The sequence below is a fragment of the Lagenorhynchus albirostris genome, chromosome 10, assembly GCF_949774975.1.
Source record: "Lagenorhynchus albirostris chromosome 10, mLagAlb1.1, whole genome shotgun sequence".
Taxonomy (NCBI): Eukaryota; Metazoa; Chordata; class Mammalia; order Artiodactyla; family Delphinidae; genus Lagenorhynchus; species Lagenorhynchus albirostris.
In genome coordinates, this window is record NC_083104.1 from 66,713,988 (window position 1) to 66,732,647 (window position 18,660).

The 18,660-nt window shown below is 44.6% G+C and overlaps 1 protein-coding gene and 1 long non-coding RNA gene across 8 annotated transcripts in view; one reads left to right on the forward strand and one right to left on the reverse strand.

Moving 5' to 3' along the window:
• Positions 1-18,033, forward strand: part of C10H6orf89 (chromosome 10 C6orf89 homolog) — a 29,066-nt gene extending 11,033 nt beyond the window's left edge. For 6 of the 7 annotated variants that reach the window (XM_060162750.1, XM_060162752.1, XM_060162754.1 and 3 more), the window contains 5 exons: positions 9,294-9,448; positions 9,579-9,718; positions 10,884-11,013; positions 13,877-14,000; positions 16,868-18,033. In XM_060162750.1, coding sequence (XP_060018733.1) covers positions 9,294-9,448; positions 9,579-9,718; positions 10,884-11,013; positions 13,877-14,000; positions 16,868-16,962 — 644 coding nt within the window. In that variant the 3' untranslated portion in view covers positions 16,963-18,033. Of the gene's footprint in view, positions 1-5,616; positions 5,669-9,293; positions 9,449-9,578; positions 9,719-10,883; positions 11,014-13,876; positions 14,001-16,867 lie in introns of all 7 variants that reach the window. The other variant, XM_060162756.1, reaches the window with a different exon arrangement.
• On the reverse strand, positions 2,927-11,837 carry LOC132527299 (uncharacterized). The gene is made up of 4 exons (XR_009542942.1): positions 10,942-11,837; positions 10,210-10,313; positions 3,954-4,676; positions 2,927-3,567 (listed from the first exon to the last, which is right to left on the reverse strand). It is a non-coding gene; the product is annotated as an uncharacterized LOC132527299 (long non-coding RNA).
• Positions 18,034-18,660: the final 627 nt, after the last annotated feature.

Here is an 18,660-nt window from a genome sequence, read left to right on the forward strand (position 1 = left end):
TGCTGCTAGGTTTCTTCCTGACCACTGGTGGGTTTTCCGCTTGACTCTACCCAGGGAACAAAAGGCAACAGAAGTTGTTCTTTTTCTAAGTTTCAGCCTTGGGTAGGATACCCTGCCCCTAACTCCTCTTCATGGAGTGAATGAAGTGACTCTGCAGTGAGTCATGTAAACATCCCACTCTGCAGCAGAAAATAAGCTGACTTATTTAGTACTTACCAGATGCCAGGCCCTGTTCAAAGGGCTTTCCATATATTGGCTCATTTGATCTTTACAATATCCCTATGCAGTAGGTTCTGGTTTTATGTCTGTTTTACAGATGAAGACACTGAAGTAGAGTGCGATTAGCTCACTTGCCTGATCTAATAAGGCTAGTGAGTCATGGAACCATGATTTGAACCTAGGCTGCCCATCTTCAGAGTCTGAGCTCTTAACCTCTGATATGAGTAGTTTGTAGCTACATGGTATACCTGAAGAGTCTAGCTGTAAGTTTGATTTTGGAATTCAACACTCTTTCAGGTCACCAGATGCCTTCTCTCTCAGCTCCCTAGTCCCCGAAGATATAAGGTTCTTTCTGGCTGGTACTGCACATCCAAAAATAAATGGTCCTCCAAGCCATTGGCCCTTTAGAATTTTCCTGAACTAGTCTTTTCCTAGGCATTCAGCCCAGCTCATCCTCCCAGTCTGCACCCTTATAGGTAAGGTTTGACTTACTGTTTGACTCAGTCCTTTCTCTTATTAACCTGCAGTTTTCTCTTCACATTCACATTCTTAGTTCTTACCCACCCCCGCCCCTGGCCTCATATCTTTATATCTGCTTTGACCCTGCCAGCCACCCTCTTGGCTTTCACCCTTCTGTGGAATCATTGAGTCTTAGAGCTCAAAAGGAACTTTATAGAGTTGACCTGGTACATACCCCTGTTTTGTAAAGAGGAAATTGAAACCAGGAGAGGTGAAATAGCTTGCTTACCCAGCTAGATGTGACAGACTAGCACTTGAACCTTAGTTTCTTTAGTCTAGCACATTACAATTACTGCCTGCTGCCTCTGCCCTCATTCAAGCCAGGTTCCAGAATGTTAGGCCCAACTATTTTGTTTACCTGGCGCATTTATAATTTGTAACATCCGTATATACTGAGGAGGCCTGGGACAGTTCTCACATACAATGAGAAGCTGCATCTCTGTATCTGTACTGCATAATTGGAACTGTATGTACCCATGAACTTTCAAGGGAAGGTTGAAGTAGATCTACCAATATCAAGGAGTTTGGGGAATAGCAGATCATTCACTGACTTAGAACTAAGGTAAGGACCTAATCAGAATTAGAGTCCAGGCCAATGCTCAGCGTGAAATGCTAGGACCTGTTTATTTACAAATAAAAGAGTAAAGTGATAACAGCTCTGTCGGACACTTACAGTATACTTGGCACTATGCTGTATACTGTGCCATATTCCTCAGTCTTCACATTAGTCACGAAAGGTAGTTAATATCTTTATGTCCATTTCAAAGATGAGGAAGCTGATGAGCAAGGGGGTTGACTAACTTGCCAAAAATCTCACATTTAGAGACAAATTTTTATACAAGGAGAACTTATAAAAATAGATGGACTCTCTGGTTTGGAATGGTTCAAACGTGTTGCTTCCTGAAGGCAAAGCTGTTGGCGAGATGATTTCTTGGGTTCCTTCCATCCCTACGGTGTATGAAAGTGGCTCTGGGCCTATTACCACCCATGCAGGGGGCCTGGCCAAGGTCAAGACTTCACCCCTGCCTCATGCCCAGGATGCTAGAAGTGCTAAGCAAAACAAGCTGCTGGAGAGTAGCCTGATTAAATACTGAGCACGTACCAGTGAAAGTCACAGAGACTTTGTCGTGGACTTTTGCAGGTTTTCTTGGATACGTTTCTAATATGAGAAATCTAAGAAATCATGAGGTTATATTTATTTAATCCTTATTTTGAGGTTTCTCCAAGTTCAGATTACTTGTTTGATTTTTCTCCCCATGGACTTAATCCTATTGTTAAAGCTTCTGAAAAGTCAAGGTTTCATTCATTCATTCATTCATTCATTCAGTGAGTGTGTATTCAGACCCTACTGTACACCAGCAACTGTTCTCAACAGAGCAGTGAACAAAACAGTCCCCCTCCTCTTGCGGAGCTAGTCTTGGCTTTGTGCCTTTCTTCTTCTCTATCCTTTTTACCCAGAGGGAGGTTTTTTTGGTCCTGGAAAGAAATCTGTTTTTTATTTTTTATTTTTTTGCTTTTTGCTTTTCACCAGATTAATAGTCTGTGTAAAAGGACTCTCTCCACTTAGAATTCCAGAGTATGTTATGGTTGTCCACAGCGAGCCAGCCTGAGTGCGTTTTCTTTGTAAACAACTCTCAGGCACCAGGAAGCCTCCCGACAGTCTTGGCTCGCCATTGTTCTGCAGAGTGCCCAACTTGCAGAGAAGGCTGGGCGGTTACAGTTTCTGCCTTTCTTAACTTCAAGGCTGTGTTTTGTCTGCAAGACCATTTTTGACACCTCAGACAGCAAAATGATTCCATAATCACGGTGAGAATTTGGAATACAGACCATGGTGTTCTATTGAACTCTTAGACGTGGAGTTTCACTTCTTTGTCACACCTTTTTTTTAGTATGAAATAGCTAGTATAAGAAGGATATCTTGCATAAAGAAGCCTTGGAAATCAAAAGAAAGTTAGGAAGTCGCTATCCAGCTTCCACTCGCCTTTCTGTCTGGTGCTGGAGGAGTGGATAGAAGCAGAGGAGGGCTGCAGAGAAGTGAGATGCAGCATGTTAGGTAATTGAAGAAAAGTTGCGGCCTGGGTTGGCATGGGATGGTTTACTGTGTGCTACTGGCTGTTTTCTAGCATGGGACTTTGATCACTCTGTGGTATGTTGGCTCCAGCCAGTTGTATAGTGCACACATCAGATAAAACCTTTTCAGATAGATGGAGGCCAAGTTGAAGTCTGGGCACTTCTCCTTGTTTTTGGAAATTCTATGCGAAGGGGAGAAAGAGCCCCAGCTGTACACTGCCCCCTACTCACTGCCTGGCCATTCCTCAGTTCTTCAGACCAAATATAAGCACATTCTTTATCCACCTGGAGGACGAAGCCTGCAGAGAAATCAAAAGTAGCTCTTCCTCTTGCAGTGTGCTCCCCTAATTCAGATGGATGGTATAAACTACCCCTTTCCAGTGATCCTTTTTCCTCATCACTCCCCTCTTCCTTGGCTGGCCGCCAGCCTAGCCACAGTGCCTCTTCTTCTGTCGGGTACCTCTCCAGGGGCCTGCCTTCCAAGATGACTGAACTCTACATTAAAAGGTAACAATCTCAGCTTGAGTTTTCATGGTTTCCAAAGACCTTTTTTTTTAAAAAAAAAATTTAGTTTATATTGAAGCATAGTTGTTAACAATGTTGTGTTAGTTTCAGGTGTACAGCAAAGTGATTCAGTTATACATATACATATATCTATTCCGCCCCTCTCCCCTGCCATGCCGCACGGCTTGCAGGATCTTAGTTCCCTGACCAGGGATTGAACCTGGGCCCTTGGCAGTTAAAATGTGGAGTCCTGGGCTTCCTTGGTGGCGCAGTGGTTAAGAATCCGCCTGCCAATGCAGGGGACACGGGTTCGAGCCCTGGCCCAGGAAGATCCCACATGCCGCAGGGCAACTAAGCTCCTACGCCACAACTACTGAGCCTGTGCTCTAGAGCCTGTGAGCCACAACTACTGAGCCCACGTGCCACAACTACTGAAGTCCACACTCTGCAACAAGAGAAGCCACAGCAATGAGAAGCCTGTGCACTGCAACAAAGAGTAGCCCTCGCTCGCCACAACTAGAGAAAGTCCACGTGCAGCAACAAAGACCCAGTGCAGCCAAAAATAAATAAATAAAATAAATAAATAAATTAAATATAAAAAAAGAATAAACACAGTTATAAAAAAAAAGTGGAGTCCTAACCACTGGACCACCAGGGAATTCCCTCCAAAGACATTTTTATTTGGAAAATAACATAAAACATTTACATACAGGGACTTCCCTGGCGGTCCAGTGGTTAAGACTCTGTGCTTCCAATGCAGGGGGCGAGGGTTCAATCCCTAGCAGGGAACTAGGATCCCACATGCCGTCCGGCGCAGCCAAAAAAAACGCTTACATACGAAAACAAAAAAAGAGGTATGAGATTTTTGATTTTTAAAAATATACTTTTAATGAAGTGAATTTTCTCACCTCTATCCCTCTAACTCTTCCACCCAAGCAACCACTGGTAATAATTTGATATACATCTTTCTGAATTTTTCCATGGCTGTACAGATAGCTATACTTAATATCTATAAATATAAAATAGTTTTTGAGTCACACATGCAAGAAAGGGCTTATGTCCATATTTTTGGCTAGACACATTGTATTAGTTTCCAAGGCTGTCGTAACAAAGTACCAAAGGCAAGTGGGTTAAAACAATAGAAATTAATTTTCTCACAGTTCTGGAGGCTAGAAGTCCAAAATCAAGGTGTTTTAGGGCTCTTCTCCTTCTCAAAGGCTCTAGGGAAGAATCCTTCTTTGCCTCTTCCAGGTTCTGGTGGTTGCCATCAATCCTTGGCATTCCTTAGCTGTGGTAGCATAACTCAGTCCCCATCTCTGCAGGGCCATCTTCCCACTGTGTGTCATTGTGTGTCCTCTCCTCTTCTAATAAGGACACCATTTAGATTGAATTTAGGACCAACCCTACTTCAGTACCACCTCATGTTTAATTACATCTGCAAGGACCCTATTTTCAAATATGGTCATCTTCTGAGGTTCCAGAAGGACTTCAATTTTAAGGGGGACGCTATTCAACCCAGTATACACACTTTTCAGGATTTTATATTATTCCATTCTGTGAGTATTCCATAATTGAACAGTTTCTAGATTTTTTACTATTATAAAAAAAGACTTGGGACATTCATATACACACACTTTTATATACATATACTATTATTTCTGTAAGATAGATTCTCGGAAGTAGAATAGCTGGGTCAAAGATCATTCACATTTTACATTTTAATAAATACTAACAAATTATCTACGTAAACTTACACCGATGTGTAACTTTTATTAACAGCATATGTAGATCATCAACACTGGATATTGCCGTTGTTTTGCCAGTCAAGAAACTGAAAAGTGGTATCTCACTTTAAGTCACCTTTTAGTGGAGTTGGATGTCTTTTCATGTGTTTCTTTTAGGCCATTTGTGTTTATTTTTCGTGAATTACTTGTTCATATTAAATACACAGAGAGAGCAAAGCAATGCCCTTTCCCTCTAGTCCTGCCCTCCTCATGTGTGGCACAAAGAGAGGCTCGAGCTCTCCAGTGACCCATGAGCAGTCAGAGGTGAGGGTCCTCGGGTCCACAGTCTGCCCAGTGTCTGTCACATGAGGCTCTTAATATAGTCTCTGACTCTATCTGTGCCCTGAGGGGAGTATCCGCTGTAGGTTTTAAGCCGTGACCATACTTCGTGATTCATTTGCATTTCGTGATTCATTTGCATTACCCCGGCATGCCTTCTGGCACTTAAGTATTTCCCAGAGTTAATTTGTCAGGGGGCGGGTTGTTGCCTGTTGCCATCCTCACACATTTTCTCTTCTAGATGAACTTTAGAATGCCGTGGTCACAACCCCACCCCATCTGCACCTTCACCAGTAAGAGACTCTGATGGGATTCTATCCAAGTTGTATTAAGGTTCATATATGTATTTTTTGAGTAGACTTGACATCTTTATGATATTTAGTCTTCCCATCGAGGATCATGGTATGATATGTTTATTTAGGTCTTATTTTATATCTTTCAGTAAAATTTTCTAGTTTTACCTTTCTTGTTAAATGTATTGCCAGTTTTTATCAATGAGATCATTTTCCATTTCCATTTTTAAATGATTATGGTCAGCACTGTAAGAACACTATTGATGTTTACATGTCTACAGATCTCTATCTTGTGTTCTGCCACCTTGTTAAATTATCTGTTATTGTTTTCTTTTCCTTTCTTGACTTTCTTTGGGTTTTCTTCCTCCACCTGCTTTTCACATATCTCTACCTGTTAATCCCAAGAATATCTAAAGCTCAGAATAAAACTAAAATAAGTTACAGTTAAAATAATCTCTTGATGCCCTTAGGTTCAGAACTGCCTGCTACTAGCCCATGAAGCACCTTTGTATAAATTAGAAGAATTTCTCCTGACACTTTACTCTTATCTCCTGGGAAGATTGTCATAATTAATTGATTCATTTGGAATATGACACATGACTACAGAAAAATGTGATGATAAATATATGCAGCTCTCCAGTGTCTCCCTTAGATGAGGAGCTCTTGCGCCATCTCAGCCTGCACAGACATTCTCCATAGTGCTGCTTAGAGCCATAGATTGTGTTATCACTGCCTCCGGTATCACCCCTTTCTTCCCAAGCCCACTACCTCAGTTAAGACTCTCGTTATAGGGACTTCCCTGGCAGTCCAGTGGTTAAGACTCCATGCTTCCAGTGCAGGGGCGTGTGGGATCAATCCCTGGTTGGGGAACTAAGATCCCACATGCTGCACATTGCGGCCAAAAAAAAAAATTTTTTTTTTAAAGAAAAAAGACTCTCGTATTTCACCTCTCATCACAGTACAACCCCTCCCTCCCCCAAAAAAGGACAAAAACAAAGTATAACCGGGTCTTCCTCTTCCCAGCCTCTCTCTTCCAGGACACCCTAGTCACAATCCAGAATAACCTTCCTAGAAGGAAGCCCTAGAAGTCCTCATCACAGTCTTCCTCAGCAGCCTCTGTCCTCTTATCCCCGCCCCACCGCATCCCCTGTGCTCTTCCCACTGCACCCAGGTGCCTCGGTAATCCCTCTTGCCTCTCAGTCTCAGTCTGCTCATCTGTAAAATGAGAATAGCGGTGCCTCCTCAGTAATTATGTGGTAAAGAGTAAACGATATATTACCTGCAGAAATGACTCGTATTGGGCTTGGCGCTGAGCACGTTAGTTTTCTTTCCGCTTCCTACCCCCTCCCTCACAAGTACTTTGGAAATGGAAATGCTGTATAATTGTAACATGTTGTTGTGATTATTTATGCCTCATTGTATGTCCATTACCCAGAGTTCTTGTATTTTGGCAAGAATTCATCATATTTGACCTCTAATAGGGAACATTTGAAAATATTCCAGAAGGGGAAAAAAAAACTTTAATTGCAGCCTGAGTATGCCACTGGAAAAAAAAAGCATACTGCAGCCTCAGTGTGCCACTGAAACAAGTTCCACGAAAGGGTTTTCTGTTGCCCCTGGAGGCTCATGGTGAACACTGTGTGTGCCAAGGTGTGCGTAGTCCCCTGGATGAGAAGAGTGGGTGGCAACTGCCTCAGGGAAACACAGGTTCTGTCTGCAGGAGATGGAGGATGCTCAGGAGACGTGCTGAGAACAAACACAGCCCTCCCCCCCATGAGGATTTCTTATACTGCACGACTGCTGCCTTCTGCTGACTACAGAAAATGTTTTGTGGTTAAGAGTCGGTTTCCACATGTGTTTATTGGTTTAAAGAACTGACTTGGTTTCGGCCACATTTGGTTGTCTGTCGTCTTTTGTTGTAGGCTCTCTCCTGATTGGGTTTCCATTGGGTTTTAATCAGAAACCATCTGGTGAAACATTTTGGATTCAAATTAGAGTTTATCAGAAACATCTATCTCAATTCTCTAGCATATTTTTTTTACATGAAATGTTCTCTGTTAACTATAGCAGATTCAAGAAAACTGAGATGTTGGGATTCTGGGCAGTCAACAATGGTCACTCAAAAGACCTGCTATGTTACATTAGCCTCCCAGCATGTATGCTTCAAATACTAAAATTCAAGTGCTATATGGTTATGTTGTATCTGGTCCCTTAGGATTAGTTGTGAATAAAGTCAATCACAAATTCAATTATATGTAATGATTTAATATAAAGCAATTTAACGTTAAATACCTCAGTTCTTTTACTACTAATCAAATGAGTAAAAATATGAACATTTAAATGAACTAAAGGGAGATGGTGATTTGTTAATTGAGGTATTTGAAAAGCCCCACTTGTTTGAAACACATGTGAACAGTTACAACTCTTTCTTGACCAATACAGTACTGTCTACTATACTTTAACTTTTATGTATGACTCAGAACAGGAAGTTGTTGGTTAGAAAGCTGCTACTTGTCTCTCTAAATCCCTTCTGTAAGCAATAAAGTAGCAGTGATATATGATAAAACTAGCATAGTAAAATGTTAATGGTAGAACCTAGGTAGTGGATATACTGATACCTACTGCAAAATTCTTTCAACTTTACTGTATTCTGGAAATCTTTCATAATAAAATATTGGGGGAAAATTCATCTTAAAAAAAAAAGGAAAGAAACATCTATCTCAGAGAACACAGGTGAAACCCAGAACGGAACAGAAAGCAAACAAGAAATAATGTAATAATAATATGAACAGAATAGTCTCAGAGGGAAGGAACACAGAGAAACTGAGAAGAGCTGCATAGAAACAGAGCCAACCCCTCACAGAAGGACCAGAGAAAGGTGTGGGGAGCCAGCAAGCTGTCACATCAGGGTCTGGGTGGGGCATTCTTCTAGTTCTGACCAACCTGCAGTCCTTGGGGCTAGAAACCATGATTAGTAGCCCCTCCCCACCCTGAGCTCGGACAGAGTGCTTAACGGGCAGATGCAGTTCACTCTACTCCAAAGATGGGCCCCTGAAAAGTCCTGTCTCTCCTTTCCATCCCTACTGTCTGTGCCCTTTTCTCAGTTTTCCTTCCCAGAGCCGTCCTGGCCTCCACTTGTACTTGTGAACCCAGGGCCTAGGGTGTCAGAGAAGACATGCATGCAGAGGGGCTCATCACTGACAATGGGACCACCCTGCCTGCCTGCCCCTCCCCCATGTGCTGTAGCCGGGTCAGACCTATGGGTTGCAGGTTAGAAAACGGTGGAAGAACTGCATCTCCAACCCCATGTCTCCGAATATAGCTCCTCAAACTGTTCGACTTCAGTTGTTGATTTGACTTAGGAGATACTTGTATGTGTTAAAAAATATTTTCCACAAAGCCTAGAAGAGTATACAGAGAAAAGTACCTCTCCTTTCCACCTCTGGCCCCTAAGCCCTCTGTTCCCTTCTCTGGGGTTAATGTATTTGATATGTACCTTTTCAGAGGTCACATGCGCTTATCACTGTTAGCTTTTAAAATTATTCTTATGTCTTTCTGCTTCCATTGCTGTGGCGACTAGATTTACCAGCTCTATCTGCTTTCTCTATATCCCTTCCTCTCTCAGACTTTGACCCCTGGTGGACCAATGAGTGTGAGCAGAATGAGTCGGACCCCATCCCTGCCAACTGCACCGGCTGTGCCCAGAAATTACCCCTCAAGGTGATGCTCCTGGAAGACACCCCAAGGAAATTTGAGAGACTCCATCCTCTGGTGATCAAGGTGAGCAAGAGGGCAGATTCTCCCACTGATCGATTACCCATTTCATGGCTAGGAAACATCAAGCCCTGTGACATTCGTGATTAGTAATTCCGTGTTGTCTTGTTGCACTTTTGTTTTCTGCCTTGCCAAGACCGGACAACCCCTGTCATCTGAGGGGCTTCAGCGCTTTTTGTGCCAGTACCCTGAGGTTGCAGAAGGCTTCACCGAAGCATTTTTCACCAAGTGGTGGCGCTGCTTTCCTGAACGGTGGTTCCCGTTTCCTTACCCATGGTGAGTGTGGAAAGGGCCACTCAGCGTGCATGTGTGCAGAGGGGGGCAGACCAAATGTCAGAACCGTACTATGGACAATTACTGCCAAGACGCTGCTATGCCCAGCACTGTGCAAGCACTTTACAATACACTCTTCAAGTCAAATGATACTCAGGAGTGCACTGTTGCAAACTTGATGAGAGAAAGTGGGTGAGTCCAAAGAGGTGTGTCAAGAGGGGCACCACTGTGGTGGACACCGAGATTGCCTGATAGACTCATAATTTACTTCTAAGTATGTGTTTAGCATTTGTGTTCATGCTGAGTGGGTCCTGAGCATTGAGGACTGCAGAGAGAGCACAAAGATTAAAAGGGAAAGTTATTTCTTGGCAGCCAGGCTGTGTGCCTTGGTACTGAGTATCTGTTACTCGTTGGTGATGCTCATAATAGCTCTGGGAAGTAGGAATTATCACTGTCATTTTTCAGATCAGAAAAGTGGGAATCAGGTTAAGTACCTTGCTTAAGGTCACCCAGCCAGAATTGAAACCCAGGTCTATCTCCTTGTTCCTTGCTGTGTCCTATAGAAGACATGGTCTGTTTCTTCAGGTGAAGTTGTTTTCTAGAAGAAAAGGAAGGCCAGTTTACTTCTAGAACCATTCCAAAGAGAATTAAAACTGCTTTTTCAGGCCTTTTGTTGGATGATTTCTGTGCTTCTGCCTTTCTTTAAATTTGTCGTTTATTTACATGATCAAATACTCGGTGTAACAAGCTGATACAGGCTTCCTCCTTCATGCTGCTCCACCTCAGAAGGTTCACGACTTTTGCTTCCTCCTCCTCCCTTCTTCTATCTTGCCCTGTCTGCTGTTACTTCAGTCTCTTTGCCAAGAGAGGATGAATGGAGTATTTCTTTTCTCCCTCTATATGTTGTTTTAGCTGGATTTTATAAAACACCCCACCCACACAGACAAATCATGGCAGTAGAGTTTGTGTGTGTGTGTGTACATTTTACTATTAATTGATTTGGCATGACTGTTCTTCATGGACCTAATACTTCAGATATTGTCCTGACATTTTTCCCTCTTCACCCACCGCCCACAGTTTTCCCACCCTTGCCGAGCTCTCTGTTAGTCACGGAGTTAGGCTGGCTTGCCCAGTTTAACTACATTTTTCTCTTTTACACATTTTACAGGAGAAGACCTCTGAACAGATCACACCTTTTACGTGAGCTTTTTCCTGTGTTCACCTACCTGCCGTTTCCAAAAGAAGCCTCCTTGAAAAAGTGCTTCTTTCTTCAACCAGAACCTATTGTGGGGAGTAAGGTAGGAAATTTTGAGAGGACTTGGCTCTAGAATTTTTCTCATTTGGTACCTGGGCTGATGTCATAAAGCCTTCCCTGTGTGTCAACTTAGGGGGTGAATTGAGGGGTCAGCCACATAATCTAAAGTTCTCTCCTCCTCCTGCTTGCCAACAGACCTGACTTTTTACTGAAGACACACTTACAGAAAGTCTGGTTACCTTGCAGATGTATTTCCTCCCCTTAACACCTGGGGGCAAGTTACTTTTCTATATTAAAGGAAGTAAAATCCTAAAATTTGAAGGGTCCTGAGCATCCCGTTAGTCTGACTTCCCTACCTCCAAGTAGAAAGCAGGCAGACTATGAATGAATAGTATGTAAATGAATAGTCCAGCTTACTCATTTTATAGAGAAGGAAACTGAGCCCCAGAGAGAGAGTCATTTGCCCAAGGACACAGCAAGTTAATAAGAGGTCTCTCCTCACCCTCCACTCCCAGGTTGGCTTTCCCCAGAAAAAAACAAATGAGAAACTTCAGATAGAGAACCGGGAAAGCAAAAGGCTTGGGAGCATGGAGAGGTTTGGGAACAAAAGGGCTGACAAGCCTGTGCCTGAGGCAGGCAGCCCAGTGTGTGTGGTAGTGGTTCTCATCTCAGTCCGTGGCCAAGTACCCAGAGCCCACATTTACCGTCTCTGGGGCCAGCGGACTGGGCATAGCTGTTCTGTGTTTGTGTCTGTTTACTTTTCTCTGAATTGCTCTTTTTTTGAGTCTCATTCCTGAAGAAGGTTTTTGAGCCTGGATTGGTTTGGAATAATTAAAAGGATGAATTTTCCTTCATTAAAAAATTAAATTTGCTGAACTGTGACCCCTACCAACTCTGGGTTGTGTCTTTAACCTCCTGACACTATTGTTTGGCTCCAATTTGCTGAATCGTGTTAAAGGAATTTCAAAGCCTTTAAAAACAATCCTTCCATCTAGAAGTAAGAACTTCTGTCTGCCAGCTGTAGGGTGGAGGTGCTGGGCTGTTGCCTCAGATTTTAAAGAAGTTTATCCTGCTGTTTTCGGCTAGAACTCGGGGCCCTAGTATGATTTCATCTTCATAATTATGATATAATTCTGGGTGAGGGCCTTGATCTTTATCTTGGGTTTTCCCACTTGAACCTTAAGTTAATTTCACCAGTCTGCTTAACAGGGACACCAAGGAGCCCAGCCAAAGGGTTAAATACACAGTTACACAGACTGTCAGAGTCATCTTGTTGCAGTTCTCAAGGATGTTTTGGGAAGGGGAGTGGCCCAAATAGGCAAAAATCCTGAGAGTCTGATTTCTTAGAGCATCTGTTCCCCACCCTGGCCCAGGCTGTCCTTCCTCCACAGCCTTGTTACTCCGCCCTTGGTCCACATCCCTGTGCCCTGGACCCTGGTAAAGTCACATGTCTGTGGGCCCAGAATTCAAGAGGCAGCCTTGGGATAGAAGATAAGCAGTGGGGGCTGATTGTTGAGAGGCCCTGGGGGAAGGGGTGAGGGGCTCCAAGGCCCACTTTACCCACCCCACGGTGTTGCCTAGGGCTGGCCCACTCCATCCCGTTGTCAGTTCCTCCTCATCCTGAATGTGGAGGAACATGGTCCCACCCCCTCTCAGGCCTATATGAAACAGAGATACATCCGCTTATTTTTGTCTTCTGGGATTTTTTCAAGACTGCATATGTCAGGGCTTCTGCCAGTGTTACTACCAGTCAGTCACAGGCCAGCTCAAGACACTAGTCCTCCTTCTGTCACTATAGCAGCAGTTGAAATGGCTCTAGCGTTTCCATGGACACAGAGTCATGGCCAGGGCCTGTGGGAGCAACCAAGAGACCAGGGTTGGGAAGCAGGAGAAGATAGGGCCATATCCCAAGGCTCTAGAGGACCCAAGCGGTGAAGGAAAAACCAGGATGTGGCCCAGGGAGTCAGATTTCTTACCCCTGCTTTATAAGGGCATATAAAGAGCTTCCCTAGAGGGCAGGGGCTGGGAGGAGGGGGAACAGGGGAGGGAACAGGAGACGCTAGGGTTTTCTCTCACCATCTAGACAGGAAGAGAAGCCTGAGCAAGACCAACCTCTCCCTTTATCTCTACTCCCTGCCCCTCCCCAACCCCAGGGTTCACAGCTCTACCTGGTGCACAGCAGGTTGCACCTAATGCCTGTTGGTAGCAGTATTATGCCCTCAGGAGTGCAGTAGTTACCTGTGTAGGTGTATATCCTGTTATCTCCTTAGCTTTCAAAATCAGAGGCTGATCTTACTGTCATTAGTTTTTAATCAGTAGCAACATGTATCTGCTCACTTGAGTCTTGCCAAAAAGTATAAACTTGAACTTGCTGCTGTCAAAAGCCTAACAGTAAGTGATAATGTTCCATGGACCGTTGTCCGAAGGATATGCAAACTATCTATCTGGGTCAGACCAGACCCTCAGAAGATTGCCTATTTAGATCACCACGTGTTGGCCTCTGCTAGACTTTTGTTAAAATACAATTAGATATTTTGCCTTTGACCTACTTTGAAACTGTGGCTAGAAATAGTTGTGAATTATGAAGCTCATGCCGTTTCTGCTACAGGGCTGTCATTGAGGATGCTGCCCACAAAACTACACGATGTCTCTTTAGGAAAAACCATAGAAGAAATCTTACCCTGGTCTCAGTACCAGGAGATGCCATACTTAGGAGAAACTAGTTTGTTTTTGTCTTTTGGACGTAACTGTGAATTGTGTTCTTGGTACTGTTTTCCTCTTTGCTTAGGCTGCGAGGAAGCTCAGAGCCATATGTGTAAGAGTTTTTGTGTATTACTGTCCCGTGCTCCGGGGTTTTATTTTGTTTTCCTTTCCTTCCTTTTCTTCCCCCATGTCTTTTCCTCCAGATGCATAGGATGCATGACCTGTTTACCATTGGCAGCGGCGAGGCCATGTTGCAACTCATCCCTCCCTTCCAGTGCCGAAGACATTGCCAGTCCATGGCGATGCCACTAGAGCCAGGGGATATTGGTAGGTGGAGCCTCCGGCGGGCAAGGTCACTGGAGGGTCTTTTTACTTTTTAACTCAAAAAATATTCTAAAAATTAAATATTGCCTTCACAAAGATTCATTAAGTAGAGTCAAAAATAGCATTCTTTTATTAAAAAGGTCAATATTTATGCTTAGATGTAGTGAGAAAATGTAGCAGAGAGAAATGTCTTGTATGCACATTTAGAATGTATGTGTCCATTGGCTTTATTTATTTTTTTTTTTAGCCACACCACGTGGCTTGTGGGATTTTAGTTCCCCGACCAGGGATCGAACCCAGTTCCTCAGCAGTGAGAGCATGGAGTCCTAACCACTGGACTGCCAGGGAATTCCCTCCATTGGCTTCAGAGATTTCAATTTAGAAAGAATTATTATGGGGAGTATTTAGAGTGATCCTTTATTTTACGGATAAGGAGATTGAGATCCAGGGAGGAGAGGTGACCACCTCAAGGCCCCACCATCAGTTAGGCAAAGCATCAGTGTTAAGTGACTCCTTTCACTGAGTCAGGCCAGAGGAGGTACAGTTCAGATTTGAGGAAAGCCTTTCTGTGCCTATTTTGCTAATAAAATGATGCAGGCAGGATGTAAGGGCAGCAGCCACCCAAGGAAATACTGCATTCCGTGTGTGTCCCACAGCCAGGTCACAGCCTCACAGTCATCACTCACCCTTGGCTCCATGATTTCCCAATGTGACTTGTTCTGTACCTGATATTCTAAAAATCCGTTCCAAAGAAACAGCCTTGAATCAACTGCTGTCAGTAGCTGTCAGTTTGACAGTGGAATTTCCTTGGCAGCAGCACATAAATCAGCAAGCATCACCATCATCCTCCTTGTTTTTCTTGCCTCACAAAACCTAGGGGAGCCCTGGAGTTCCTGGCAGAGCCCAGACTGGTTTTCCAGTTGATTTCTTTTAATTTTATCTATTCGGAAGACCCCAATCCCTAGAAACCTCTCATCTCATTTGGAGGTCGGATGCAGACTGCGAACTGCCAAACTTTAACCCAACCAAGTTACATAACTTTTATTTCCATTTAAAAATGAAAAAATAAAAATAATGCACAAATTAAGCATTAACCGATAATGGAGCACAGCTGGTCTGGCACTTGAGAATTACTGCGGAAAAGAGGATTCTTATGTGGAAATTATTCCAAAACTGTCTTCCTTTAGTGGAGTGACGCTGCACAAGTCTGTATGGCATTCTGGGTTTGGAGTGTGTAGTTGTGCTTGAAAAAGTTTCTGTCTTATGTTCTACAAACGCCTGACAGTTCAGACAACTACAGAAACACTTGAGTTATCCAAATTCCATGTTTTCGGCTCCCACAAGCATCCAGAATGCCAATTATAGAATTAGGGAAAAAGAAAAAAAGATGGGTGAGTGGCAGTGATTCAAGAAGCTTTGCGCCACAAAGGCTGCTGCGGCTGGTCCAGAACAGCTTAAAATCCAGAGCTTGTTGTGCTGTGACCAGCAGACTGCTGACCAGAGGGGAAAGAGCCCTGTGGTCGGCAGTGTCCATGAAGGCCAGCACATGACAGGAACGTCGAGAACTAATGGAGACCGACCAGAGCAAGGGGAAGCGGGCAAGTCAGGAGAAGAGTGGAGGTGGAGAGGGCGGAGGAGGACAGTGGACACTTGAAGCAGCGGCAGAAATAGAAGCAGTGGCCGCAGCTGCCACAGTGAAAAATGAGGGCAAGAAAGCAGACCCTGACAGTGGAGGAGACTAATTTAGTGGCTGCAGGACAGGTGGCAGCTCCTGCACCTAAGAGACCCTTAAGGATAGCACTGTGACAAGCAGGTTCTGTGTTTTTTGACAAAATAAGCATTATCCTGTGAAAGCGGAGGGGAAGGGGATCACCAGAAAACCTGTGACGGGCGGTGTTTTCAAGAATGACGTGGGTGTCAGTCGGGCATCAGAGGTTGATGCTGGTGAGCCCACACACCTGCCAGGATGGTACAGTCACGGCTCGTAGTAACCTTTCTGGAGTCACCAAGTAGAGGGCACATCCGTTCAGCGCTGTCAGTTTAAAGATGGGTGGTATATATCATTCTCTAGAAATGTTTCCATCAGGAAGTTATTGAAGTGTTAAAATTGTGTAACTTTACCTTCCTAGCCTATTCCTGTCGCTCAAATGATATAGGTCAGTGTTTCCTAATCGATTCTTCGGATCACTCGTGACCCTAGGGGGCAAACAGGAGCCCCTTGGAAAGACCCTTGGCAAATAGGGCTCTTGAGTCATTGACTTTGGGAAATGCCTTTCTTGTTGAAACATAGTATACATTAGTGTACAAAAGGCTCTGAGAAGCCTTGGAGAAATCCAGTGTTTTTCAAACTTACTTGACCAGGGAACCCTTTTTCCTTGGACTATTTTATGGGATGCTACTGTCTGCAGAATACAATTTAGGAAATACTGGTTTGGGTTAATCTGGAAGTTCTGTAATGAGACCATATTATGTATAACCTCAGGAGAATTGGATAGGGGGTCCTGGCGCCCCTCAGAACCCGTCTGTCTTCTTGCTGAAAAAAATGAGACCTGAGAATTGATGCCCCATATCAGCCTTATCTAGAGCATCCTGCTTTTGTAAACCTGCTGAATGGTGATTCACAATTACCCAGGTGAGGGCTGGTGATGAAGCACTTTGGTTCATAGTGGCTCCCATTGGCTGTCAGGTTACAGAGAGGACTGATAATAACTGGGGATACTTATGCCAGGAAGAGCTAAAAGACCTCCAGAGCAAGCATTGCCTCTGAGTCTGTAGGTGAATCTGAGGGCAGCTCTGGTGGACCTGCCTTGCTCGTGCCCACGGGTAGGCCTGACATTCACATGCTTTCCTTGTTCGTGTCTCCCTTCAAGGCTATGCTGGCGCCACCCACTGGAAGGTCTACATTATAGCCAGAGGGGTCCAGCCTTTGGTCATTTGTGATGGAACCACCCTCTCACAACTGTAGGAAACAGAACTAAAGGAACAGGTTTGAGAGCTGAAGACCGGATCGAAAGGGGGAAAATAAAAACAAAAAACGATGAAACCACTTTCCAGGGGTTGGTTGCTTAGTTGCCTGCCCTGTGCATGCGTGTGTGAGCCAGTTGTGTGCTGGAAGCAAAGGCCAGAGCCCAGCCCTCCCAACTCTTACAGCCCAGTTGCTTGGCCAGGACCTTGCCAATACCCATCTGTGAGAGACTGGCCTCTTCCAGGCCTTTTGGCACCAAAGCCTTGAGGCTGCCCTTCAGGCAGGGAGCACGGTTGATACCTTCCCTCACTTGCATGACATGATCCCCTCTGCTGGCTCCCTGGCCACGAGAGGGCAGTCACCAGGTCCTGACTTTAGAGCCATCCTCTACCAGGTGGGCCTGCCTGTCCTCTCTTCCTGGTCACACCACCCTGTACTGTTTTTGGAAAGCCATGGATGATTAAAGAAGTCATTGCAGTTTCCCAAGCAGAATGGAATCTAGAACCGGTGAAAAAGGATCAAATAACCTCAAACTGCACTCAAGAAGTGCACTTCTTTCCCAGTGTCCATGGCTTTTGGAGTATCAGCGATGCCAGGTCGGAGTCTGATTGTAATTGAAATGGTAATTCCTAAGGTAATTCTTGTCTCCATTCTATCAGTTCTTATGCCTCTCCCCTCCCTCCCCTTCTCCCTTGCCTATCTGGATGGCTTCTCAGAAGTTGGGCTCCTGGTCTCCCTCCCTTGGATGGGCCAGCGCCCTTTACTGCTGAGGCAGCACTGCTCTTGTCAACTATGTTGCTTTTACCAAATGTCTTCGGAGGGGGAGAGGGTGCCTCCCCGGGTTTGATCTTTAGGGTCCAACTTTCTGCAGGAAAGATGTTTTACAGACGTGTCAAGCTGATGTTGTAATGTGGTTGGGGAAGGAACTCCAGACCCAGAGTCTTGGCCAGCTGGGCGTACGACTGTGTGACCCTCTGTCTTGAAATGATTTCTCTCTCTGTACTGGGAGCCAAGGTGAGGTGTTTTTATTTTTTGTGAAATTATAAAATCATGTTTTTTTTTTTTTTTTTTTTTTTTGCGGTACACGGGCCTCTCACTGTTGTGGCCTCTCCCATTGCAGAGCACAGGCTCCGGACGCGCAGGCTCAGCAGCCATGGCTCACGGGCCCAGCCACTCCGCGGCATGTGGGATCTTCCCGGACTGGGGCACGAACCCGTGTCCCCTGCATCGGCAGGCGGACTCTCAACCACTGCACCACCAGGGAAGCCCAAATCATGTTATTTTGATTGGATGATTCACTATGCTCATTGTTTTCCCCAAGTGCTTTTAGTGTGTCTTAAGTGTGTAAAGAAGGACACTCTTTTCTTGTTTCCTTTTTCCCTTTATTATTCCTTTATCGACTCTTAAAAATCTGGCTTCTGAAAATGCCATTGCCAAGTTGAAGAAAAAGCAAACCACACTGCAGCCCTGGTTCTGAACTGCAGAAATCAAACAGATACTGGAGGTGTCTGTGTCGAGTTACAGACCAGAGGCAGACAGTGGTGAGGGAAGAGGGTGGGTGTGACTCCTTATGGGGTCTTCATCCTCGCAGGCACCCCTGCACCTTGTCCCCAGGCCCTCTTTCTCTACACATCTCACGAGCAGCAGTGAGGATCGTCAGGTGCTTGAGTGGCCTGTGTGTGGGCTTGTAAAGGACAT